Source organism: Erithacus rubecula, assembly GCF_903797595.1.
Source record: "Erithacus rubecula genome assembly, chromosome: 27".
Taxonomy (NCBI): domain Eukaryota; kingdom Metazoa; phylum Chordata; class Aves; order Passeriformes; family Muscicapidae; genus Erithacus; species Erithacus rubecula.
Window position 1 is genome coordinate 2036479 of NC_136679.1, and position 26260 is coordinate 2062738.

At 45.6% G+C, this 26260-nt stretch overlaps 3 protein-coding genes across 3 annotated transcripts in view; all 3 read right to left on the minus strand.

Annotated features, from left to right (window-relative positions):
* Positions 1-143: 143 nt before the first annotated feature.
* On the minus strand, positions 144-3658 carry LOC306813043 (keratin, type I cytoskeletal 16-like; the record flags this gene model as incomplete). The annotated part of the gene is made up of 8 exons (XM_079328059.1): positions 144-410; positions 825-913; positions 1068-1294; positions 1384-1509; positions 1668-1829; positions 2021-2177; positions 2365-2447; positions 3218-3658. 8 exons carry the CDS (start codon positions 3656-3658, stop codon positions 391-393), a joined length of 1305 nt encoding a protein of 434 aa, XP_079184185.1. The 3' UTR covers positions 144-390.
* A 2936-nt stretch (positions 3659-6594) lies between these two features.
* On the minus strand, positions 6595-11836 carry LOC306813039 (keratin, type I cytoskeletal 17-like; the record flags this gene model as incomplete). Its single annotated transcript, XM_079328054.1, has 8 exons — positions 6595-6890; positions 7130-7485; positions 8184-8410; positions 8626-8751; positions 9078-9239; positions 9651-9807; positions 10255-10337; positions 11141-11836. 8 exons carry the CDS (start codon positions 11834-11836, stop codon positions 6865-6867), a joined length of 1833 nt encoding a protein of 610 aa, XP_079184180.1. The 3' UTR covers positions 6595-6864.
* Positions 11837-18212: 6376 nt separating this feature from the next.
* The window catches only part of LOC306812901 (uncharacterized protein), a gene marked incomplete at its 5' end in the record, with an annotated part of 27625 nt that continues 19577 nt past the window's right edge, over positions 18213-26260 (minus strand). The window contains 10 exons of the mRNA XM_079327821.1: positions 18213-18510; positions 19304-19411; positions 19852-20135; positions 20940-21166; positions 21348-21473; positions 21733-21894; positions 22147-22303; positions 22917-22999; positions 23089-23730; positions 24023-24042. Of these exons, the coding sequence (XP_079183947.1) occupies positions 18485-18510; positions 19304-19411; positions 19852-20135; positions 20940-21166; positions 21348-21473; positions 21733-21894; positions 22147-22303; positions 22917-22999; positions 23089-23730; positions 24023-24042 (1835 nt within the window). The 3' untranslated portion in view covers positions 18213-18484. The remainder of the gene's footprint in view (positions 18511-19303; positions 19412-19851; positions 20136-20939; positions 21167-21347; positions 21474-21732; positions 21895-22146; positions 22304-22916; positions 23000-23088; positions 23731-24022; positions 24043-26260) is intronic.

Here is a 26260-nt window from a genome sequence, read left to right on the forward strand (position 1 = left end):
CAGTGGATCTATCCCAGCACTGTGTCCATTTTCCTGGTGCAAAATGGACTGTCCTGGGACCAAGTACCCCATAAAACTGCACAGCCCACGTTTGTTGGATGATCTGGATAAATACCCACATGAGGTTGGTTAAATTTATTTTCTCAGACACGTTGTGATTTGCATTGCAGACATAAAGGTTTATTAGAGCAGAGTTACCAGCAGAGTGTGAGCCCTTTAATGCAGAATGAGTTGCCAGAGACAAGTTGAGCAAGCCAAGCATTGGAGGGCAGGGGAAGAGCTGCTGGGCAGGTGACCAGGCTGCTCCTCCCAGCCCTTGGTGCTGCAGAAACTCTCAGATCTCTCACTGCTGCATCTCAGCTGGATGGTGCCAGGGTCTCTCCTGCTGCTCTAGCACACTCTTGACTGCCCTGAGAACACAGAGCAAATCACTGCCTTGAGGGGAAGTCTGAGCATTCCTGCCAAGTGGAATTCTCACAGCTGGCAGTGTCAGCAGCAGAGGCACAGAGGCTCCATGCCCAGCAGCAGCCTCGGTGCTTCCTCAGAACTGTATTTTTTATTATTCCAGTAAGCAAAAAGTATTTCCCATCCCATAAAGTTTATAAACAGTATTTTGTATTTAGGCAGAGGGAAGATCAACAGTTGCTGTATTTTAACTCCCGATTCTGCTGCAACAGTGTAATGATGTTTCTCACTCCCAGGCTAATGGACCTTAGAATTTTTCCCAACCCAAACTGCAAAACCTTTTTCTGACCAAATACATTGCAGCCACTGGGGCAGATGTAACCCACTAATAATCACATGCTGACAAAGTGTCGACTTACCTGACATGTCCCCACACTGGGCATGAGAGTAGGAAGCAGAATATGACTGGGAGGATTTTCCAACTCCTTGGAAAGCTCCTTGGGAGGCACTGTAAAAAAAATAGAGAATTCATCAGAAACTACTAACTTTGAATATTCAGTTGAAAGATATGTTGATATAACTTCAGGGACAGAAAGTCTCTATTGATAAATAAATAAATGAGGATTTCTTTGTACTCCCTTGCTGTAATATGAAATACATACACAAGATCCTGCTGCCCCTCCTGCAGCAGTGCCCTGTACTGCTGGATCTCCTGCTCCAGGCGGGTTTTTATACCCAGCAGCATCTTGTACTCCTGGCTCTGACCCTCCATCTCACAGCGGATGCTGCCCAGCTCCTCCTCCACAGAATTGACCTGCGCCTGGATTTGTTGGAGCAGGAAGCTGTAGCGAGACTCAGTTTCTGCCAGGGAGTTTTCCAGAGAGCTTTTCTAAAAGGCAAAGAGAGAGTTGAGGAGCAGAGTTCCACAGCTCCCTGCCCGTGCCAGGGAGGGAAGGGCTGCAGATGCTGCCCACGTACCGTGCTGAGCTGAGCCTGCAGCTCGATCTCCAGGTTCTGCATCTCGCGCCTCAGCTCGCTGAGCTGCTGGCTGCTGCTCTGGATGTCCTGGCTGCTGGAAGTGACCTGCTGATTGACCTCTTGGATCTGCAGAGGCAAACCCAGAGACACTTGCTGAGCCACAGGGAGCAGATTGGCTGAGTGAGTACTCACATCTCCAGGGAGCCTCTCCCTTTCAGCCAGCCCTGGGACAGGGTGGCTGGGCTGTCCCTCCACAGCAGATCCACTCTGGCACTGCTCCATACCTTGACCTCATACCACTGCTCCACCTCCCTGCGGTTCTTCTCAATGATCTGCTCATATTCATCTCTCAGGTCATTCAGGATCTTTGTCAAGTCTTCTCCAGGGGCAGCATTGACCTCCACGCTCACATCACCACCAGTCTGGGACTGGATCTGCCTCAGTTCCTGCAGGGAGTCCAGAGAGAGACACAAGAACACACACAGGTCATTTGGTGGGCTGGGAAAAAGCAGCACCATGGTACAAAGGAATGACAATCCCATGGCATCAGGTAAAACTGACGTGCTCTGTGATGGTGGGAATTGTGAAGAACTGATGGATTATGTCTTTGGCTGTGCTATTTATCACTGGATCATACCTCCTCATGGTTTCTCTTCAGAGCAATCAGCTCATCCTTCAAGGACTCCAGCTCAGATTCCAGTGAAGATCTAACCAGAGTCAGGTCATCCATGAGATTTCTCAGGCCATTGATGTCAGCCTCCACGGTCTGACGGATGACCAGCTCATTCTCATACCTGTGTCACACACACAGAGACAGAAATGGGGAAATGAGATGCTGACAGTCAATAGCACACATCCTTCTAAGATCAATATTCCAGTAAAACAGGATGACTCAGTAATACCCCCAGAGCAGTCCTCCCTTATGTTCTTACATGATGAGAGGGCTTTGACAGCCATGCAAGGTTCACAGGGAGTACTCACTTCATTCTGAAGTCATCAGCAGTCATCTTGCTGTTATCGATGTCCAGAAGCATTCTGTTGTTGTCTACAGTGGCAGAAATAATCTGCAAAAGGGGAAGGTGAACAGGAGTCTTTCTGTGTTTAGATTTCCAGGACAAGCAGAAAGAAGGCTCTAAGCTTCGGTAGGGTGTCACTGTGTGTCTTAAAATTATTTCTTGCAGTAGTACAGGGGCCATATGGAAGGGTAATGATCCAGATTTACGTTTCAGGGAAGCTTGTGCTATCACAGACCATTCTGACAAATACATGCTCTTCCTTTTCTCAAGTGAGGGATAGCCCCATGTGTCCCCAAGAGTGCTTGCAGCCCTTTCCATATAATGTACTTCTTCATGGTGTCTGTTTACACTGTTTCTTTCCTATGTGTGACCTGATTGTGAGGGGAAACCTCAGTCCTTCCACCTGGTGTCTGTAGGAGTGTGAAGGGACAAAGGGAGCTCAGATCCAGGTGCTTTGTCCTTGCTCTCCATGCAGCTGTGTGGGTGGGAGCAGGGGGAAGCACTGCAGAGCACACAGGGCTGGTTTGGAGGCACCTGCACACTGTGGGATGTCCATTGCGTGAGCCAGCGAGTCTGTGGCTGCTGCAGCTGCCGTGCCTCGGGCTGGGCCCTGGTGCCCCTGGGCTGCTCTGAGGGTTTGCTCAGCCAGGGGATGCGAGTGCAGCTCTGCACGTTTGTGCCTGCAGCAGCACCAGCACGGTGGAGCCGAGTGCTGGGGACGGAGGGAGGGGGAAGAAGAAGCCAAGAGGAAGGAGGAAGGGCTTGCAGGAGAGGAGAGCATGCGGGAGATGGAGCCAGGTGTGGCGGGAGGATGGTACCTGATTCTGGAGTTGCTCGATGGTCTGGTAGTAGGAGCTGTAGTCCTTGGAAACGCTGGGAGCTTGTTTCCTGTACCACTCGCGGATGTGGTGCTCGAGCTGAGCGTTCTCCTCCTCCAGCCTTCGCACCTTCTCCAGGTAAGCGGCCAGGCGGTCGTTGAGGTTCTGCATGGTGACCTTCTCATTGCCGCTGAGCAGCAGGTCCCCGCCGGGGCCGCAGCTGCCCGCGAAGCCCCCGCCGAAGCCCCCGGGCAGGCCGCCCATGCTCAGGCCGCCGCCGTAGCCCCCGCACGCTGCCCCGCCGTAGCCGCCGATCACGGAGGACGCGTAGCGCCGGCAGGACACGGAGGAGCTGCGGCCGCCGCTGCCGCCACAGGCGCCTCCAGCCGCTCCGCCGCTCCGGTACGAGCTGCTGGATGTTCTCTTGATGCTGCAGCTCATGGTGAGCAAGGGATCAGCTCTCCGGCCCCAGGTGCAAAGCTCTGCTCGGCGAGATACCGCAAATCAAAGTGCTGCGGGCCGTGCTTGCTGCTGGCTATTTATACCTGCCCGGGTGGGTGTCACCTGCCAGGCAGTCCAGCTTCCCATGGGCTTTGCCAGCCATAGTGCTCATGCCAAAAATGATGTGCTAAGAGGAATTTTGTCTGAGGTAAGTAAAAGGCATTACCATTCAGTGCAAATATGTCTCAGTTGGTTCACACCTAGCTGCACTATAATTTTATGTGGGTGGCTCCTTGTTGGATACTTTGTTGGACAATGTAATATCTCTCCGTTTCTGTTAATCTGGCAATATCTCGCTGCTAACGGCAGCTAATGAAGTCTCCACTTATTGTCTGTGTCCATAGTTTTTTTATGTTTTGAAACTCAGTGGCTCAGCTTTGGTCTTCCACCTGAGATCACAGACATGGTTGGTAACACAAACAGCTTCCAAGGGAGACTCTTCATTCATTGATTTATTACAAATTTACATCAGCTTTGTGGAACTATACTTTAATGCATTTTTTTAAACTTCATTCCCATATATGTGACAGAAGAAAACTTGTCTCTGAATTTTTCCCTCTGTATTGAACAAGGTCATGCTGGCATTCAGTTTTCTCTGAACATGCAGCATGTGGATCACAGTCTTTTTTCTTTTTGAAGAAAACTCTGTGTAAACAGCCACAAAAGTAACATTGTGGAAGAGGAAAGATATTAAATACTTTCCTATCAAAGAGCTCCTAATTTTATTGTAATGGTTTTAAATGGACTCAGAAGAAATTGAGAGAAATATTTTACTTTGCGTATTCTCATAATTCTATATAAATAGTAATTTCTCAGAATACATCCTTGAATTATATAATACAATGAAAAAATTAGTTTGATTAAAAGAGCCAAAGATTAGATCTGAAAAAAATATCATTATTCCCTGAACTCATTACAGTGAAGGGTGTTTTGCAACCATGACAGAATACCTTGCACCACCCAACAGAGTCAGAAATACTTGTGTACTTTTTTCCACTGCCTGTGCAATAGGGAAAGGCAGTGAGTTGCTTTTTCCATCTTTACTAATCAAGCTCCTGTGAAACTGAGAAAAGCCTGAACAGAAACAAACTTTTTGGATTTCCAGCTGTGCATTCAATATCATCATTGCAGCTCCTATGGAAGAGTCACTGCACTGTGCAAAGGCAGCACGAGGAGCTGCTGGGACCTGCTGTGAATTGCCACCTCAAAATCAGCTTATCCCCAGAAAGGGAGGATGGATTCAACCTAGAGGTGTTTTAGGAGAAGGTTCCATATTGCAGAAGAAGAAATGAGCCCACTCCTCTCTCTGGCTGCAGGTTTGTTCACCCTTGGTTACTCTGGTGCCACCATCGCTGCTGGCTCTGTCTTGGGCTGGCACTGACACGGGGGAAGCTTCTGGAAGCTTCTCACAGAAATCCCACTATATCCCCTGCTACCCACACCTTGCCACACAAACCCAATACTGTGCCTTATAGATGTGAAATGATCTTGGAAATCCTTCTTTGCCTCCACCTGGGTCTCTCAGTAGCTGCTGTCTTCATTCTGTTTTAATCCCTTCTGGGTATCACTGTATGATGTGTAGCATTTAGTGCCTGTTGGGCAGCAAAGTAATTAGAAGTCAGGGAAATAAATACTCTCCCAAGGTTAGTTTAAAGCATGGAGTGACATCAGTGGAGATCCCTGTCCCTGCACCTGCACCTATAGGAGGTGACAGTGCAATTCCCTCCCTTAGAGGGCTCTGGAATACACACAATTCTTAATCCTCAGACCATTTATCATGAACACCGTGGGTCTTTCTGGATGGTGTGTGTAGTCCAAGTTTCTAAACCAAAGAATGGGATATTAGCATTACTAGAATCTCACTGTTGCCATTCCATGTCCTTGGCAGCACCTCTGCAGCAAAATCTCTGCAAAGCCTGCAAAGGCTCGTTCATGCCAGCACAATACCAGCACACTTGGGCTTGGTGGAAATCAAGTGTTTCTGTTTCCCTGAATGGTTTCCAAGTGTTGAGAAAGTTTACATGGCAGTGTGGCATGTTTTTCTGGAAATCAGTTTTGCATCTGTTCTCTCAATTCATACTTATGTGCATCTGTTGTGTTACTCAGCAGTGCTGCTCCTCTTTTGTAGAACTCACATTTTCTTTCAACTCAGCCCCAGAGGCCCCTCCCTTGTGTGCAACCCTGCACCAGCAGCTCGGCCTGAAGGTTGTGTGCAGGTGAGATGCACCCTTGCCTTGGGCAGCCTCACTGGAATTCTGACCCCTCAGTTCCTGGGATGCACTGCTAGCTGTATCCAAAAGTGAATATTCCAGGCCTTTTTACATGGGCAGAGGTCAAAGGCAGTTGCTGTCAATATTATCATTTTATGGAAATGAACTTTGTAAAGTTCCTGTGAATTATACTTCTCTTTCACTTCTTATAATTTCAAAACCAGATTCCTTATCTGTGCATCTCCAGGTTAAAGCAATGAGTATCCATCATGGTTTTGTGAATTGAAACATTGGTTTCATTTTACAACCACAGCTCTGTAATCATTAGTGCTCCCCTGTGGACACTCATGTGCTGCCAGCACCACTGGAGTCATTGAGTGCTGAGGTTCTGCAGTCCCTTTAAGGCTGATATTCATCTGTTGAGTCTCAGAGCTCAGCTCACAAGATCATCCAACACATTATTAAAAAAAAAAAGGCACAACCCAAGAAGATTCTGATTTGCCCTTACTGCTCTGAAATTGTGTTTTAACTCTAAATTTTGTTTTCAACTACTGGAGTGTGTCATCAACCTCTCTGCCTGGAGGTGTGTCTTGGCATGGCTTTGTGTTTTCTAACTGGAAAGAAAAACCACATACAGGATTCTGGTTGCATCAGACAGAAATTAAATTTTATTAGAGACATTTTCCTGATTCAAAGCAACCTGAGTACCAAACAGGTTGGATCTGTAAAGCAGCAGTTTGAGTGCAAATGACTGAAACTGCAGAGCTTTGTGGGCAGAAGCAGCACAGAGCATGCAGGGCAGGGGGACAGGTGGAATCTGCAGCTCCCAGGAACTGTTCAGAGCATCATCTTTCCTTGGGAGTGTGGGGAATGCAGCGGATTTGGGCCAGTTTCTTTTTGAAAAGTCTCGTGCTGGAGGATCCTTGATGTATATTCTCAGTCAAAAGATTTTCTTCCATATCCTGTGTAGAGACAAAACAAGCACAAACTTCATCAGTCCTGCCATATCTGAGATATCAGCATCCCCCAGACATCAGGATTATGTGGGAGTGGCCATAAGCAAAGTAAATCTAATACTTTCCATAAATTTTAGTTTATGCTCTGTATTGTTTGCCTTTGGAACAGTGTGTTGGTGTAAATTAGTGCATAAATTAGTGAGGATGGGACTGAGAGAACACTCTGCTCATACCATAGTTCTCACCTTGGCTTTCACCGCCACTCCTGCAGGACTGGGACTGGGAAGATGAAGAGTAGGAGTGGGAGCTGCTGATGCCTCCCGAGGTTCTTCCTCCTCCTCCTCCTCCGATGCATGCACCACCGCTGCCTCCTCCCATTCCTCCACTTCCTCCTCCCATTCCTCCTCCACCGCTTCCTCCTCCCATTCCTCCTCCACAACTTCCTCCTCCCATTCCTCCTCCCATTCCTCCTCCCATTCCGCTGCCACCACCTCCATATCCACCACTCATGCCGCCACCTCCTCCTCTTCCTCCTCCAGAATAACCACCACCTCCAATTCTACCACCTCCCATGCCTCCTCCCATTCCTCCTGCTGGGATTCTGCAAAGAGAGAGAAAGAAGGGGGAAAAAAAAGTTAATCAACAGCACTTTGTCATCCAAAAGCCATTGAGCTACAGCTGCTGCCCAGGAGCCAGCACCTCTCTGGGCTGGTTAGAACCCAGCACTGCACAGCAAAACAACTGAGGCAGTGCCAAAAATTATCCTCTCTTTCAACTTCAACTCAAGTGCAAGAGCTTTTGCTTTTCCCCTCATTCTACCTAGAGATTCCTTGCAATATTTGGCACATACATCAGTGTATGGCTCAAAATCAGAAAGAAGAGAATGAAACTTTAGCTGATGTTTCAGGCACCATTTCTGAGAAGAAGCTGGCACACTGCATAAGTGAGGCTGAAGTAGCTTGAACTTTCAGAAACTTTTCTAAAGATTTGGAAAACTTTGGTTGGTTTGGTGGGGTTTTTTTTTGCTTACAGTCTTTTCCTCCCTTTTCAGTTCCTGGCTTTCCTGGAACCAGGCTCTCTTACTTGGGTTTCCTTGTCCAGCCCCAAACTGGTAGTTCAGAATTTCTGCATTAATTATACTCTGAACAGAATGAAATATCTCGCACCTTGGAGGTGATTGGCCAACATCAGCCTCATTTCAGTACAAAATCTATTTTGCAAATCTCGACTGTTACATTTCCTGCCGGTGACTGACCAGCAGCTGTGTGTCCCACAGGGCTGGTTTGTGTCAGTACGTACACAAGGTCATGCTGCCCCTCCTCCAGCAGTGCCCTGTACTGCTGGATCTCCTGCTCCAGGCGGGTCTTGATGCCCAGCAGCATCTTGTACTCCTCGTTCTGGCTCTCCATCTCGCAGCGGATGCTGGCCAGCTCCTCCTCCAGGGGCCCGATCATGCCCTGGATCTGCTGCAGCTGCAGGTTATAGCGCCGCTCCGTGTCCTCCAGGTTGGACTGCAGAGAGTCGATCTGCAGGGGAAACAAAATGCACTGCTGATGGGAATGTGCTGACTTTAACTTAATTCTGTGGGAAAACAGGAGATCTTTACAAATCCTCAGAAAAAAAAGTGTATCATTGAAGATAAATCATCCAATGTCTCATTCCCCTTGGATGGATTACTTGCTGGCTGTAGCTCTTCTCACATCCACACTGTGTCGCAGGTGAATAAAATGCCTTTCCTTACCATGCTGATCTGTGACTGCAGCTCGATTTCCAGACTCTGGTATTCACGCCTCAGCTCAGAGATCTGCTGGTTGCTGGATTGTATCTCCTGGCCACTTGAGTGGACTTGTTGATTAACTTCTTCCATCTGAAAAATTAACATCCAAATTTGAGGCATTTTTGATGTTTAGAAAACATTGTGGGGTTATCGTGAAAGCATCAGGAAATCAATTAATAAGAATAAAGATGCCATGCAGACTGTTTATTTCCCACAAGCCACTCTACCAAAACCCTGATAATTCACTGGCTGCTGGAACACAGAGGCTCTACCTGGTTTACCACATAACTGATATTCCAGTTGTTATAGGAAACTGCCTAAAGTAATTATAACACATGATAAGTTGCCTTTCACTGGCTATGAATAGATCCAGTATTTTGTGACAATTTCATGACCAAAGCCTGCCTGTGCTTTACCTTGGTTTCATACCAGCTTTCCACCTCCTTCCTGTTGTTCTCTATCAGCCTCTCGTACTCGCTGCGCATTTCATTCAATTTTTCCATTAAGTTAATTCCAGGAGTAGCATTGACCTCCACATTGACATCTCCACCAGACTGGCCTTGCAGTCCTCTCATTTCCTGAAAAAAAAAGTCACAAAAAACCCATGAGGTTCTCAATGGGTGAAGGAGGAATTGCATCAGTTCAAATAAAGGGAAGGAAAAGGACATAGATCTTCTCAGTGGGAAATATTGAAGAGAGTAAAAATGCTTTCTTTTGACTCCTCCATATTGTCTATCCAATTTTCCTTCCATGAGTTCAGCCAGCAAACTGTAGTTTGTACTGAAAGCTGTTCATCCCCCTGGTCTCAGGTGTTGACCTGGTTTCTCATGACACCAGCTGTGGGCAGCTGTGCCCTCTACACGTTCCTCAGCATCAAAGCTGACTTATGTCAAGCTGGATGATCAACAACAGTGGCCAAAATCTGGTTACTGCTGGTGGAAAAAGCAATTAATTACTGGATTTAATTACTGAAGTGTGAAGAAACTTACCTCTTCATGGTTCTTCTTCAGGAAGATCAGTTCCTCTTTCAGAGACTCAAACTGTGTCTCCAAGTCAGATCTGGACAGAGTCAGTTGATCCAAAAGTGGGCGTAATCCATTGATATCACTTGCCACACTCTGGTGGAGAGTGTATTCAGTCTCATACCTGAATGACAGACAGGAAAGAGAGTAAAAGTGCTGCCAGACCTCTTTGTTTGGTATCTCAGCTATGGACAGTTCCCATCTTACATCTCTGGTCAAATCTTAGAAGAAAGGAGCCCATTCTCTTTCTGTCTCCAATAGCTATGTTTGATTTCAGTACAGTTTCTCTCTGTGAGATTTATATATACCATGAGAATTATGCTTATAAATCTACATGTAAGGATGAAGGAACTTAGAATGGAGTCCCTTGAATGTGTCTCTTCAGGAACTTGTCTGGAGAAAAATAATAATGAAAACCCAAAGCAATCCTTCTCACAATGCTTTTCCCAACAATTCTCTATTCTGTGATTGTAGCCAAAAGTTTCCATCTTCTACAAAGATTAATTGGCAGTGGAAACTTGTGGGGATAAAGAGAGGTAAAGTGGATGGAGCCAGGAAGGGGGTGACTCACTTCAGTCTGAAGTCATCCACAGTCATTCTGGTGTTGTCCATGTCAAGAAGCATCCTGTTAAGATCCACATTTGCACCAACAATCTGGAAGGGAGGGGGCAGGTGTTATTTAGCCAGTTGTGTTTTCGGTCTGATGACAGAGACAAGAAACACCTATGCACAAACACCTTGCAGAAGGGGATTATGGCAATGTCAAGCCTTCAAGCCTAATTAGAGCTGCAGGAGCTCTTGAGAGAGATGAGTTTATTGCTTCCAGATAAAAGAAAGTGCCTTTACTGTTAATTTTGGTTGAAAGAATATCCATTAAAAATACCTTATTGGAAAGAATATTTCCTTATTAAAAAAAGAAAAAACAAACAAACAAGAACTCCAACCCAACTAACAAAAAACAACGGGAAAGCAGAATTTCCATTACTTTTGAGAAGAGCCAAGTTCACACGAGGACAAACATGACTGTATGACATACATACAAGAGATACCTGATTGTTAAATGGCTAGAATGAGACTAGCTGCACATGCTGGCTCATCTTGTATATTCACAAAAACCTCCAATTAATATGGCAATAACAGCACAACACAAGCAAGGATTAAATTTGCTCTTCAAGAGTGAAGAACAAGCAGCAGCAGCCCAGCATTGAAGGGAGCATGGCACAGGCCATGGCACAGGGATGGGGCACTGGTGCTGATCTGCCACTGCACCCAGCATTGCTTCCTGCCCCAAATGCACGTGTGGCAGAACATGTGGACAGGAGTTGGTCCCCACATCACTCTGCTTCCTGACTAAAGCACAGGAAGGGGATTATCACCCCAAATGGGAGCCTTGTGCTGCACCAGGAAAGTGCCAGTCCAGTAAGGACCTGTTCCAAGTTAGTCCAAGTACATCATACCTGGTTTTGCAGCTCTTCAATTGTCCTGTAATATTGGCTGTAATCCTTGCTCTGAGAGGGAGCTTGATTTTTGTACCACTCCCTGATCAGCTGCTCAAGTTGGGAATTTTCTTCCTCCAAGCGCCGCACTTTATCCATGTACGACGCCAGGCGATCATTGAGGTTCTGCATGGTCAGCTTCTCGTTTGTGGAGAGCAAGCCAGAATCCTCCCCAAAACCCATGCCACCAAAACTGCCTCCACCATAGCTGCCCCCTCCACCAAAGCCACCACTACCCCCAAAGCCGCTGAATCCACCTCCACCGTAGCCACCACCCCCATAACCGCCCCCCATGCCCCCGAAGCCAGCCCCTGCTGACCCCAGCCCTCCCCCCATGCTGCCGCAGCTCATTCCCCCTCCGTAGCCGCCGCCGCTCATTCTGCCCCCGTAGCTGCTGCGGCTGATCCTGCCGCAGCTGCCGCTGCTGAAACCTCCCCCGTAGCTGCTCCTGGAGGCTCCTCCACCGAAGCTTCGCCCAGAAAAGCCCCCGCTGCCTCCAGAAGAGGTGTATCGTCTTGAGGACATTGAGGAGTATCCACCAGACCTACCCCCTCCACCACCTCCACCACCCCCACCGCTGCATCTTCCACCTCCTCCTCCTCCCCCTCCGCTGCTAATTCTGATGGTGCTGGTGGAAGATTTGGTGCCACAGCTCATGGTGACAGAAGGCAAGAGACAAACCGCAACCCCAAACTTAGCTGCACAGCCTGATAAGCTTCAGGACTGCAAATTTTCATCCCCAGCTCTCTCTATTTATACATTTGACACTGGGTGTCACCATCAGGGTGTTTCCTTCTCCCAGGGCATTTACCAAACTTCTTGTTTGTGCCAAGAATAATTTGCTGAACAGTATTTTTGTGCAGCTATCTCAGGCAATCCAGCCCACATCTGGGCTTCTGAGGCTTGGTTAAGGTTGAACATCTCACTTCTTTTGGGCAGCTTTCTTTTCATTTAGTGATTTCTGGAATAGGTACTTCTTCTGTATCTGCTATTGCTAAAGACTGTTGTTTGTTCTCTTTTGTACTTTCCAACTTTGTGCATTTCAGATTTTCTACACAGCTTATGTTCCATTTCTCACCATACATGCTACTGCAAGAGTTTTATTAATAGGATTGTGTGACTTGTCTGTAAGGATTGTCCAACTCATGTATTCCTGCCAGCACTAAGAGAACAACTTATTTAATATGAACAGGGTATTTCACACAATGCAGAGGGATTATTGTTTAAAAGTCAAAATCCCTCCTTTGTGAAGAAAGCACTAGGGCAGCACATAGCCAGCCAAGTCCTAGAATTCAAATGTAAAAATAATATTGGACTTTTTTCACCAAAGCACTGTTGATCTAAAATGGAAAGAAGATAAGGGTGCATTAATTGTATTATAAAGTCAATTGTATCCCAATTAGAAGTGGTTTTATTGCAGACAATGATTTAAAAACTAGTGTGTGGGAAGACTTTTTATCATTTAATATAAAGCAGCTCATTCTCTCTATTGTTAATGTGTCATATATTGTAGGTGATAAAATAATTATATCTACTGTTCTTAAAGCAAAGATCCTTGAGATGAAAATAGCATCCTTAGAGAAAAGCTGAAAGACTTCTCACAAAAATGAGTAGAAATCAGACTGTTGAGACCACAAAAGAAGTGTGCCAACCCTTCAGAATTGCCCTGATCCCAGAGGCTGACCCTGGACAGAGGAGTTTCCATCCTCACTAGGTGGGTTGGGTGCCAAAGCTGAGTGTCTGAAGGCAGATGTGCAAATACCAGCATACCACCAGCATTTGTGTCTGCTATAGATGGGCCCAACCTGTCCCAGTTTGCCCTGGAGAACATGCAGAGTTTCCCAGTTTGTTCTGTCTGAAACATCTTCATTGCCTCCCCTCCTCTCTGTGGAGCCTTTAATGACTGCAGGTACTTATGAAATGTAGCAACCTCCCCTAAGCTCAGGTGCAGAGAGGAGCTGCCATTTGTGCTCTGCTGTCCTTCTCCCAGCCAAGACCTCTTGGAGATGACAATGCAGCAGAATCTTTGCTTTCCAAAAGCTGCCTTGGTGGGATGTTGATTGGAAATCCAAGATTATTTAACATTTCCTGACCACATCCTTTGTCCTGGCCTTTGTGCCATGTCTGTGCCAGCATTGCTCTATTGCTGCTTATGCAATTGCTTTCAAAACCTCCTGATTTTATCTTGCTATTTGATCTCTCAATGGCTGGAAGATGATGAAAGATTCCGAGCAGTTTGGTGATGGAATAATTTCTCCTGATTCTCAGCTGGAGGTTGGTAGTGACACCTCAGCAGCATAAACAGTTTCTGGGTTTTGGCACAATCTGTTACTGGTGCAGAAAGATGGAGTTTCCTATAGGCAAAATGTTTTTTCATTTTTCATGCTGTTTTGCCTCTGGGTCTGGCTAATGCTGCTTTGGTCAGTGGGACCCTTTGTCACAAACTCTGCTGTGGTGAGTAAAATTGATTATCATGTTCAAATTCCCATCCCTGGAATATTCCAGGGATATTCCTTAGACATGCTTTTCATAGCCAAGATAGAAGATCTGTGGGTTTGTTAGTGGTAGTAAATGCAGAAGTCCCTGGAATGATTAAAGAAAGAGTAAAAAAATTGCCAAAATAATGTCTTAATATATTTATTTATCTTCTGAGAACCCAGAATATTTCCTTTTTTAAAAAACTGGTGTTTTTTTCCATATGTAACTATTCACAGCAGAGATTTGTCCATATGGGAGAGTTCTTCTGAGAAGGGCAAGTCTTATTGCAGGCTTGGAAAATACTTCAAAAATTAACATCAATGATAGGAAAGAAAGATTCAAACCACTAAGGATGAAGAACTTTCACTCACCTTGACATTTCATTTTAGCTTTGTATTGTTACCACTCTTTGTATATAAAGTAGGATCATAAATCACAGATTTTCCCTATAGAACTAAGGCAACTTCCAAATCACATGTTTGTAGGGTGTTCCTGTTTTGTCTTTAGCATTGCTGCTGTTTTGTCTTTGTTAGTAATTCCACCTTGGTGTGGAACACCTTGTTTTCATAGGAGCCCTGCTGGCCACCAGGCTGGGCCATATTCCTGTGTGTCTCTTTGGAGGACACTAAAGTACCTGAAAAGTACAGGTGAACTATGAATACTTCATCCTCCTGTAAATTTGCACACACTGAATTCCCTCCTGGTTGATTTTTAATTTTTTTAATTATTCTTTTTAAATATTTGACTGTGCAAATACTTGTAAACCAGACCTCTGTTCTGTGGAACAGAATGAATTTTTAATTTCTGAACTCGTTAAAAGAGATAAAAGGTTTTTGTTCTCTGGTGCTTTTCACTAATATATGGATGGTGTAAACTTATGGAATCCTAAAAAGGAACCATTTAGGATCATCTCTCATGTTTTTCCCATATGTGGTGCACAGTTGAATGATTAATGTTTCTGTGTTGATGTAGTATCCACACCTTATATAACTCTGCTGTTTCCCAGTGGGAGCAGAGTAAGGACCTTTATTCCTGCAGCCCCCAGCAGAGCCTGGTCTGCAGAGTGCTGGAATGTTCCACCTGCTCTCCTGCCTGCCTCAGCCCAGCCCACGTTCCTTCCCTCTCACTCTGTTATTGCTTTCCTTTAATCAGGATCAAAGAAGTGACTCCGAATCACCAGAGTGATGAAAAACCCTGTGAGCAGACTGGGAGACTTTTCCAGCAGGCTGGAGCTGCTGCATTCCAAACAGACCTGGAGAAAATGTGTTCTCTCTTTTCTCTCTTTCATTTTTTCAAATGAAAAATTGAAACGTTTCCCCTTAATTCAAGGTCATTCTGCTGCCACAGGCAACTACTTGTTTATTTTCATCTATTTAATGACTTCTTCCCATCACTCTTATCAGAAATTGTATAAGAAGAGAGGGTCTGTTTTCACCTCATAGATGGCCCTGCTTCAGCTCAGAATGCTCTAGTGAAATCACTGTTGTTTCTGAAGAAATTTAGCTAAAAACCAAAGCAAACAAGGAAGCAGTGGGCTTGCCTATTTAAAACCTCCACCATTCTTTTATGTAGTATAACATGGACCTTCCATGCAAAGAGTCTGATGGGAAGAACAGTGTTCCTCAATCCTAAAAATGCACACATGGGCTTTGCCACGTAGCTGTGAGAGCTGGGGGTCAGGGTGTGTGTGTCCCACAGCTGGGGACACTTTGTAGGCTGCTAATTCCTCCTGTCAGCATTTCCAGCAGTTTCTGAGGCACAATCAGAGTGGTCCCACTGTCATTTCCCCAGACTCTTAGAGGGTGAAGGCAATTACATTGGAATAATTCATTTTGTTGGTACCAAAACAGATCACCTGCCAAGGTTCCTGAGGTTCAGACACCTCAGTCCTTCTGGGCTGTGCAGCCTCAGAGCCCCCTGGAGCTGTGGGCACCCACAGCTGGTCAGTGCAGTGTCCTGTGTCCAGGACATGGACAGTGGCATCATGGCCTGGTTCTGCTGCTGCAGCTCCTGGGGGGTGGGGAGGGGGCCATCCATGGCATCTGCTCTCCTTGCAGCATAGCCCAGGGAGGAAGGTCCTGCTGTCTGAGCTCTGCAGAGGATTGACACACTCAGGGACAGCCCAGGTGGGCTCTGCCTTCCCCCTCACCTCTGTGACATGATGAACTTGCTGTACTCATCCTGCAGCCCATGAAGATGGTCTGGGTGGCATTTGGCAATTAACAGGGCTGGCAGTGAATGCTCAACAAAGGAGACATCAGCACAATGCACACACAGGCAATTGGGAAATTACATCTGTGCCTTCAAATGGACCCATGGATTGCTTGGCAGCTCTGAAGCCAAACAGGCAGAGTGTGTGCACGTTGCTTTTTGCCTAAGGTTGCTCTGAAGCTCTTGTTCCAACACGTACCACAATTATCTTCTCAGAGTGCTAATAGGAGCACCAGATAAGTATCCGAATTGCAACACTTTGTGCTCATAAAATTAAAGGTTATTATGCTGATTAATGACTAATGAGATGCATGCAAATAAAAAGTGCAGAGTTCTCCTCACTCCTCAGTCTTGCTGTTGTCCCACTTTGAGCCTGCCCTAAGCTTTGACACCTGACAGTACTACAGTGTTTGTATTTTTTACTCCTGCTTTGCAATGCTTTGAATTTTCCAGCTCTGTTCCTCCATGTAAGCCTGTTTTCTCAGTAAGAAAGTGCCAGTGATAAGCCAGGTACAGATTTGGTAATGCAAAATGTAAAAAGGAAAGAATCCTTAAAACTGGCTTTTTTCTTCTGGGGTCTGGTAAGAAACCATCTCATTTTAGTCTGCTTTTTGTCTGTGATGAGTGCTGATGCCAGGATTGAGTAGGGGGTTTCATGAGTTTATTGGTGGTTTGTATTTAGTCACATACTGTAGCATGCAATAAACCATATTGTGAAGCTGATTGTAGATGCAGACTCATTAAATGTATAACCATTATAAAAACATCTTGTTGAGAAAGCCACAGATTTTAGATAACAAAAAGACAGCACAATCAATGCTGAGCAGCAAAAGTAGTAGTAGTAGTAGTATATTATTTATCCTTATGGCTCAGAAATTCTTAACTTATTATAACATATCAAAATAAACATTTAAATCAGCAGAAGAACTGCAGTGAATATTGCAACATGCTGCACCCTTGTACATGTTTGTGCTCAGCCCTGGGTTCTCAGCCCCTGAACTGCCTCACTGCCCTTCCCACACTCCAAATTCACTTTCTGCTTTGCTTCCCCAGGGATCAATTCAGGAGAATCTCTTCTGCAAGCTTAAATGCAGAGATGCCTGAGAATTCAATAACTGGCTATAAAATACTAAAAGTTAAGTTATATTTTTTGAAAGAAAGTCAGGAACAACAGGTGTCAGTGGTACCACAGTGACAGAGAGCAGTGAACTCCTCTGAGTAAATCATGTCCAGCCACCCCAGCAGCCCCTGTGAGGCCAGAGGGCAGCTGATGGCTGTAAATCACCCTGGGACAGGAAGCAGGTACTGAGCAGGAACACTTCTAAGGTTAATTTGGCTGGCTCTTAGAGAAGGTATGAAAAGCAGGGAGTATTCCTTAATTTGGGCTTCTAGTTGAGTACCCTGAACAGACAGGTTTGAGAAATAGCTGTCACCACCTGCCAGAGGTGGAAAAGGAGCAGAGCAATTGAAGAAAGTAGGCTCAGGGGACAAGGAGCATAACAGAGACAAGTGTGATGTGATGCTGCAAGGGGTTAAAAATGAAGAAGGTGATTTTGTTGGGGGTATCCTGGCAAATAATCCCTGTCATTGCTGTGGTGTCAGGCCAGGTCCATCAGCACCTGTGTGTGCAGGGGTCCTTCATGCAGGTGAGCTGGGCTCCTCCAGCCCCCAGAGAGATACTGGAAAAAGAAATCTGATTTTTTGTTGTTGTTTTCCAGTACCAATTCATGGCTTAGAGCCCAGCATAAGGCAACACTGTGAATCACTGGCACAGATCTGCTGGAACTCAGGCGTTTAGGATTCCTGTTCCCACGGTCTCCCACTCAGTCTGTGTTTCCCAACTTTCTCCCATGGCTGATGCCTTCCTCAGAGGGAAAAAACAAACCTCGTGGTTGTAAAACTGAGAGAGAAAGACTCATGGAGTGATCCTTCTGTTTGGGCTTAAGCAGGTGAGGGGAGCAGTGCACAGGAGGAAGGATGTGTCTGTGAGCAGGAGTTGTGTGAGAAACCCTCTGGGTTATTTTCAAGTGAAATTCCCAACAGAGCTCATATTTTAAAGGGGTTTTATAGGGAATAATCAGTTCCTTAAACCCACTCTCTTGCCCCTGATGGAAGCAAATAACAGAAGGGTTTTGACTGAATTTTCCCACTGCAGGGACCAGTAGAACATTGTTCCTGGCAGTGCAGAATGCAAAGTTTTGCCCAGTGAGGCTTAAGTGGTGAATATGTCACTGAAAACTTTGGGTCCTATGGGTAATCTGACACATCATGGGCTTGATATTTGTAACTGATTCAAACAAAAAACTCTGCTAAAGGAACTTGTACCAGACACAACTTTCTGGTTGCATCAGAGAGAAGCAAAGATTTATTAGCATTTATTCCACAGGAACACCAATCACAGTAGAGATTAACTCAGGTATCAGTGATTTGGAACAGAAACCCAGATGGAAGAAGCAGACAGAACATCCAGAGAGCTCTGAGGAGCCCCTGGGGTTGAGTCAGTTGGATGAGTGTTTGCTCCTGCTCGTGGCAGGGGATGCTCAGCTGTGCTCAGTGGAGTCTTGCTTGGTCCAAAGCCTCACTGGGAGGTGCAGTGGAAGATGCTGGTCCTGCTGATCACTCCTCAGCCTTTCTAAAACTCCCTGTTGAAAGATGGAGAAAAACAAGAATTTCTTGTTGTATTCAGCATTTTTAACCTTATGCTACTTCCTAAGTATCACCTGTGCAGTTCTCAGGGTTGTCAGACAGTCAGACCTGAGTTTTTACAGTGTGTCTGCAGATTTAGCAATTAATTACATGGATCTGCTTCTGTTCTCAGCCATCAAATCACTTTAAATTTAGAGTGGCTGCAGCACACAAAACAAATACAGGTGAACTTAAAATCTGCACTTGTGTGTGTACAGATATTTACAGTAGATTTTTATAAGTTAAAGAGAGATGGCACATAATATGCTTTAATCTTGCCTACCAAACATTAATATATGTTGAAGTGTTGCATGGCAGAGGATGTTTGATCAGAGGAATAAAATTCTGTAGAGGAGTTTGCAAAGCTTATGTAGGAATTTTTTTAAAACTAGAGCTCATCTACACCAAATTTTACTATATAATCTTCCTCATTATGCAAAATCCTGAATTCACTGCCTTGTTTTCAGCATCAGGAGTGTCTGTGCAGTGTTGCTGCTGTTTGCACTGGTGGCTTCAGACATTTGGGGCAAGAGACAACTCAGTCTGCAGTGGGAACTGTGTTTGGGACAGAGCCTGACTGAACCTGGTCATTATAAGGAGTAAAGGAGGAGTAAGGAGCAGGACAGTATTCCATCTTTTCATTAAAAGTCGAAAGTGGAATTGAATCTTTTTAAAAATTACATCTTCCTGCTCATTTTCACCATTTGCAGGCTTTTGTCTGCCAGGTGCTGCCAGGACCTGCACCCTTACCCCGTCTCATCTGTTTTATGGCTTCAGACACCTCCTCCATGGTTGCTCCTCTCTCCAATGTTTTGTTTCCTTCCAGGCAGAGCTTCATGTTTTCAGCACTTCCTGGAACTAGAGCCAGGAAATCAGTTATGGATCAGACCCTTTGGTCACTCTCCATCTTTTGCTGCTTCAGTATTTTGCAGCCAATGCCCCTAATACTTCAAATGTCTCCAGTGTTCCAACTATTCCACCTTGCTTTAACCAACCCCTGCTTAATGCCAGTGACATTTCTGATTTTCCTGTTTCCCTGCATACTTTGGATTTTTCACTATTTTCCCTTTTCCCCTCCATTTCCTCTTTTCACCCATCCTCTGACACAACTCTTCGTGCCATCCTTTGTGCTGCTCATGTTGATTTGTCAGTGTCTAAGAACAAATGTCAGAGTGGCCTTAAAACAAGATCAGGAAAAAAATAGCAAAAATATTTCCAGGAAGGAAGTTGTTATATCCTTTCCTGCTATTCAGAGAGAGTTATGAGTTGCAGGATGTATTTTTAAATTCCATTTTTACCTGGGCTTTCACAGGAGTCACCAGGCTGGGACTGGGAAGATGAAGAGCGGGAGAGGCAGGATTTACCCCCTCCTCCTCCAGATGAAGTTTTACCACAGGTTCCACCTCCTGTTCTTCCTCCACTCCCTCCTCCTCCACTTTCAGAAGAGGAAGATCTTCCATATGATCCTCCAGTTTTTCCTCCACTGCTTCTTGGGGACCAACAGCTTCCTCCTCCACTACTTCCTCCATGACCTCCTCCTCCTCCTCCTGAAGATCCACCACCAGCTCCTCCCTGTGAAGTGCTGTAAGGAGGAAGGGGTGTGTTATTTCTTTCTTACCTTTCATTTTTCCAAATAATGGCACTTCCTGATGGTACTTAAGGGAAGAAATGGCAGGTTACAATTCTAAACAAATTTGTGAAAGTACAAGTTTGTGTGCTGCCAGCTAAGATCTGGATTCCATTGTGCTTGTAGTAAATAAGTTGATGATTAATGCCTTGCACCAGTTGCTAATACAAACATTGCTGCTATCCTCTTTCCCTGATTGCATCAATAGAAAGTTCATAGAATTCACACAATCACTGGGTTGGAAGAGACCTTTAAGATCATTGAGTCCAACCCATGCCCAACACCTCAACTAGACCATGGCAGCAAGTGCCACATCCAGTCTTTTAAACACATTCAGGGATGGTGACTCCATCACCTCCTTGGGCAGGTCATTCCAGTGCTTCATCACTCTTTCAATGAAAAACTTTTTCCAAATATCCAACCTAATTTTCCCTTGATGCAGCTTGAGACTGTGTCCTGGTTCTGTTAGTGTTGCCTGGAGATAAACCCCAGCTGGCTACAAATATCTTTCAGGGAGCTGTAGAGAGTGGTAAGGTCACCCCTGAGTCTCATTTTCTCCAGGCTGAGTAACCCCACAGTTCTCACAAGGTTTGTATTCCAAACCCCTCACCAGCCTCTTTGCCTCCTCTGGACACACTCAAGTGTCTCAAGGTCCTTCCTAAACTGAGGGGCCCAGAATTGGACACAGCACTCAAGGTGTGACCTCACCAGTGCTGCGTACAGGAATTAACTAGGAAGTTAATTAACTGATATCTGTACCTAACACCCTGCTGCCCCTCCTGCAGCAGTGCCCTGTACTGCTGGATCTCCTGCTCCAGGCGGGTCTTGATGCCCAGCAGCATCTTGTACTCCTCGTTCTGGCTCTCCATCTCGCAGCGGATGCTGGCCAGCTCCTCCTCCAGGGGCCCGATCATGCCCTGGATCTGCTGCAGCTGCAGGTTATAGCGCCGCTCCGTGTCCTCCAGGTTGGACTGCAGAGAGTCGATCTGCAGGGGAAACAAAATGCACTGCTGATGGCAATGTGGCAGGATTAGATCATTCTTATGCCCAACATGAGCAAAGTCCCATGTGGTGTCAGATATGCCAAGGATCCTCTGTCTATCTCTGGCATTCCAGCAGCTCCTCAGTTCTGTGTGTATCAGGGGATGAGGAGCAGTTGTTACCTACCAGGCTGATCTGAGACTGCAGCTCAATTTCCAGGCTCTGGAATTCACGTCTCAGCACAGAGATCTGTTGGTTGCTTGATTCTATTTCCTGGCTGCTTGAGTGGACTTGTTGACTCACTTCCTCCATCTGAAAAATTAACGTAGGGAATTGGAGTTTTTGAGTTTTACTTACAGTGCCAACATGGCAGTTTATCATGGGACCATCTAGAACACAATCTGTAGAAGGGTCTCTGGTAACTTGCTTATGTGGCTCTGCCAGAGCAATTCAAGCCCATTTGTGATTTACTTCATTTTGACCAAAGGGACTCAACCATTACTTTATAAAAGCAATGGATGTTGTGTCATTCCTCTACAGGAAGTTCTTACCAAGAGTTGTCAGCATTTACCTTGCTCTCGTACCACTTTTCAACCTCTGCACGGTTCTTCTGAATAATAGCTTCATATTCTTGCCTCATCTCATTCAGTTTTTTCAGCAGATCCTCTCCTGGAGCAGCATTGATCTTCACATTCACATCCCCATTGGACTGGGATTGCAGCAGTTTCATCTCCTGCAGAGAAAAATCAGGCCAAGGGCAATAACACAAATGGAGCTTTTCAACAACATATATACATATATTTATATATATATTTGGGAGTTTGTGTTGCACTTATTTAGCCTTGACTTTCCAGTCAATGCTTGTTGAGGGGGCTGAGCTCAGGGGCACACTGGAGCAGCCTGGCCCTGCCCTTGGTTGGTATTTCCAGCACAGGATGTCATCTCCCCACATCTCCAATGTGCATTTCAAGGAGCTGGCTCTTACCTCCTCGTGGTTCTTCTTGAGGTCGATGATCTCCTCTTTCAGAGACTCAAACTGCATTTCCAGGTCAGACTTGGCCAGGGTCAGGTTGTCCAGCAGGGGCCTCAGGCTGTTGAGGTCGCCCTCCACGTTCTGCCGGAGCCCAGTCTCCATCTCATACCTGCACCAGGGACAGTGCAGAGAGCTCAGCCCTGCTCCTGGCCCCTCATCCTCATCCTAACTGACATTATTTATGGAAAATTCACCTATTCCTGTATCAGTGTCTGCTTTTGTGTCTGTATTTTGGAGCATGCAGCATCACTCAGCCATCATCAGCCAGTACTTAACATTTAATTAATTATATTACTGAATATCATAAAGTTATTATTCTTAATACTAAATAAATGTAAATTTTAATATCAATATCAAACTTTAATATTAAAATATGTTCTGTGGTCTCTCTCATCGTCTCTTCTTACTGCAAGTTTGTGCAGATTCCATCTATCTGGTTAACATGATTTCAGTGACAGAAAATCCCAATTTTTGTTTTCTTAAAAATAAAACTTTTTGTAAGCTCTGCCTCTGCAACCATAAGTAGCATTCCTGTCAAAGATCACTCTAAGAAAACTGAAAAATTTGAAGTTTCCCAGATTATTTCAGTTGTGCTGCCATGGAATCAGGAGGAAGCCAAGTCCCTGTGGATTGATATTTGTTTATGGAATTAATCTATGAAATAAGTTCAGGAAAGCAGGAGGAAGGAAGTCAATGCCTGTGAAAGAGAAATATATATTTACTTTATTCTAAAGTCTTCTGCAGTCATCTTTGTATTATCCAGGTCCAAAAGTACCTTGTGGGTTTCCACAGCTGCAGCCACAATCTAGAAGAGAAACAACAAGTTAGGAAAACATTCCCTGTGAATCTCTCAGTCTGTCAGTGCTTAAACTTCTCTGGCAAAGAACATCCTACCTGTTTTTGAAGTTCTTCAATTTGTCCATAATAGTGGCTGTAGTCCTTTGGGCCAATAGGACCTTGCTTCTGGTACCACTCCCTGATTAACTGCTCAAGCTGAGCATTTTCCTTTTCCAGATTCCTGACCGTCTCCATGTAGGAAGCCAGGCGTTCATTAAGGCTCTGCATGGTCAGCTTCTCATCGTAGGAGAGGATTCCCCCATTCCCTCCATGAAAGCCTCCACTGCCAAAGCTGCCAGCACTGAAACCAGCACCACCTCCACCAAAGCCTCCTCCATAGGCTCCCCCAAAGCTGCTGCCTCCTGCCCTGAAGCCCGTTCCCATGCTGCAGTGGCCCATTCCATAACCCCCCAGCCTTCCTCCACAGCTGCTGCTGCTCATCCCATAGCTAGCACCTCCTCCCCCAGCATAGCTGCTCCGGGAGCTTCCTCCTCCACAACTGCTGCCAGAAAATCTGCCCCCACCACTTGTCCTGGAAGTGACAGTCCTGGAGGAGAGCGAGGAGTTTGAGCTGCCCCCTCCAGCCCCTGCACCGCTGCTCCCCCGCAGGCAGCTCTTCAGGGGCTGCTTGGAGCCACAGCTCATGGTGGCAGCAGCAAATAACTCAGGTGAAAAGTCAAAGCTGGTCTTACAGTTGTTCTGGAATCATAGCTCCAAGTTGCAGCCAGCCTCCTCTGCATTTATAGCTGAGATGGTGGGTGTCACCGTGGAAGGGAGTACCCGCTTTCCATGTGTGGTTGCAAGCCCTAATTTGCCAAAGGGAGATGCTTGGCAATGGCAGGAAGCTTAACCCTTCCTCTAAGTGTTTGTGACCATTTGTTTATTAACACAAAACATGTAATTTCTGTTGGGTGGCTCTGAATTAGGGAGATCTCTGCTGAGATCTAGTGCACTGGTTAACAGTCACCCGAAACAAACTCATCCCACTCACCTGGTCCTGGTCACTGCCCTCTCAGCACAACAACACACTGCCACAGTGCAGGACTAGCTCTCTTCTAATGCCCAGATATTTGTCAAGAATTCTGGCTGATTTCTTTATAGGTTTATTGCTATCCTATGATATATGTTCCTTATTTATAATCCTTTATTGCTTTATGCCTTTGGAAAGCAGGATGCATGTTGTAGGTACACAGAACCACTCTGACTTCTTTGTAAAATCTCATAAAAACTCAGTGAACAATGGCAAGTACCACGTGGCAGCAATTATTTCAATCACACCTCTATAATTGGGTTTTATAAATAACAAATTAATTATGAAAAATGGTATCACAACAACTGCAGAAGAGCCCTGTGTCAGGCTGAGGGAAGGAAGTGTGGCAGATAAAAACCCTTCACGTGCTTGGGCCAAATGCAGGTACAGGATGGTTGAGAGACTTGGGAAAGCTGTGAGGATTGGGGCTGGTCTCTCCTGGCATGGCTGGGAGTGTCATTGTTCATGTTCCTGAAGGGGATTCAGAATTTTATCAGGATGTTTTCCCTATGCAGCACAATTACAACACATGGACGACAAAGGTAAAGTTCCTGGTTTGGGGATTAAGTCAATAAACTACCTCAAAACAGCATTTTTCCTTCAGATTTGTTTTCCATTCCCAGACACAGCACGACCAAAAGCAGGAAATATTTGCTACCTTCCATTTTCTTCTTTTAAGATTATATCTTTGCCCAATGCAGTGGATAGTTCAGCTGCACATGTGCCCTGTGAGACCTCACAGCACCCTGAACCTCAGACTGTGACATTTCTCCTCTCATCCCTTCTCTCCTGCCCAGATTAGATCCTTAGCAAATCCCAGTCTGTTACCTTGTGGGTGGAACTCGTGTGACAGCCAATTTCCTGTATTGATTTGGGATATTACTGTTTTCTCACTCAGCCTTTGTGGTGGTGGTTGTTGCTAATTAAGTTTTGTTTGTTCCAGCAACTGTTTATGGAATCAGCTTTTGGTGGAGGCCCCTCCCAGCACACCCTGGCCCACGCAGAGGACATGCCTCACCTTCCACCTGCTCCACTTCATCTCAGAAACATCCCAGGGAGCAAGGCCTCCCCTGGTGTAGGAGTTTAAATGGTTCACCACGACATTCAGTGGAGTCTGGGGAATCATTTTCTCCAGTGAGAAATCCTTTTCTCACACAGTGAATGAAATTCTCTTCTATACTCTCAGCTACTTTGGTTCAAGAAGCAGCTGGGTTATGTCCCATTTAACTTTGACACCCCTGATACAGAGACATGGGGACAAATCAATGTTGTTCTGTGTAATTCTGCAGAAAGTTTTTTTTGTTTTGTATTTTATTTGTTTGTTGGTAGTTTTTTTTTTTCCTGGATAGATGCTTTTTACATCTTCTGTATCAGTCATTCATTTTAGGAAGACAACTTTCTTCCCTCAACAAAAGAACATTTTTGGATGGTTTGAATATGAGTGAGGATGCTTGTATGCAATTTCATAGCTTCATTTTTAATACATGAAAGGAAGGTTTAATGCCATTTTCCCCCTAGAACTTGTGCAGGCAATGTACTTCAAGAGTGAAACTTAGCTCCTTAAAACTGAAGAAGCCTGACAGATTCATCATATCTGGAAATCCTGGCTAGGATCTGAGATAGAAGTTATGGAACAAATGATTCCTGAAAGGAATGTTTTATTTCAGAGCTGCTGTAAGGTGGAAGCTGCTTTATGAGGTGATGATTTTCTCTGCTGTTCTGTCTCATAGATTGCCCAGGCCCTTGCAACACACTGAGCTTCCTGTGTGATCTTAGCTAATGCCTCTAGAAAAATCCAGAGATGCTGCTGAAGTGCAGCTGGAGGGCTGGGAAAACCTTCACATAAAAGTGATGATTGCAATAAACTCCAGGAACTGGAAGGATGAAGTGAAATTGGGCAGTGAAATGTTACAGAACCTGGGGCTCACTGCAGCAGAGACAAGAAGAAGAGGAGGAGGAGGAGGAGGAGGAGGAGGAGGAGGAGGAGGAGGAGGAGGAGGAGCCTGGACTATTTAAGCCTGAGCAGCTGCCGCTGTCCCAGGTGGAATTCAGGAATTCTCTCGGCGTTTCCAGGGCAGGGCTCCGTGAGCTCTGCACTGCCCAGGTGTGAACGGAGCCTTTTTAAGGGGCTGGGGCAGAGCTCAGCCTGGGGGGTTGGGTGAGCACACCACCTTTCCCAGCTCCACATCCACACCCTCC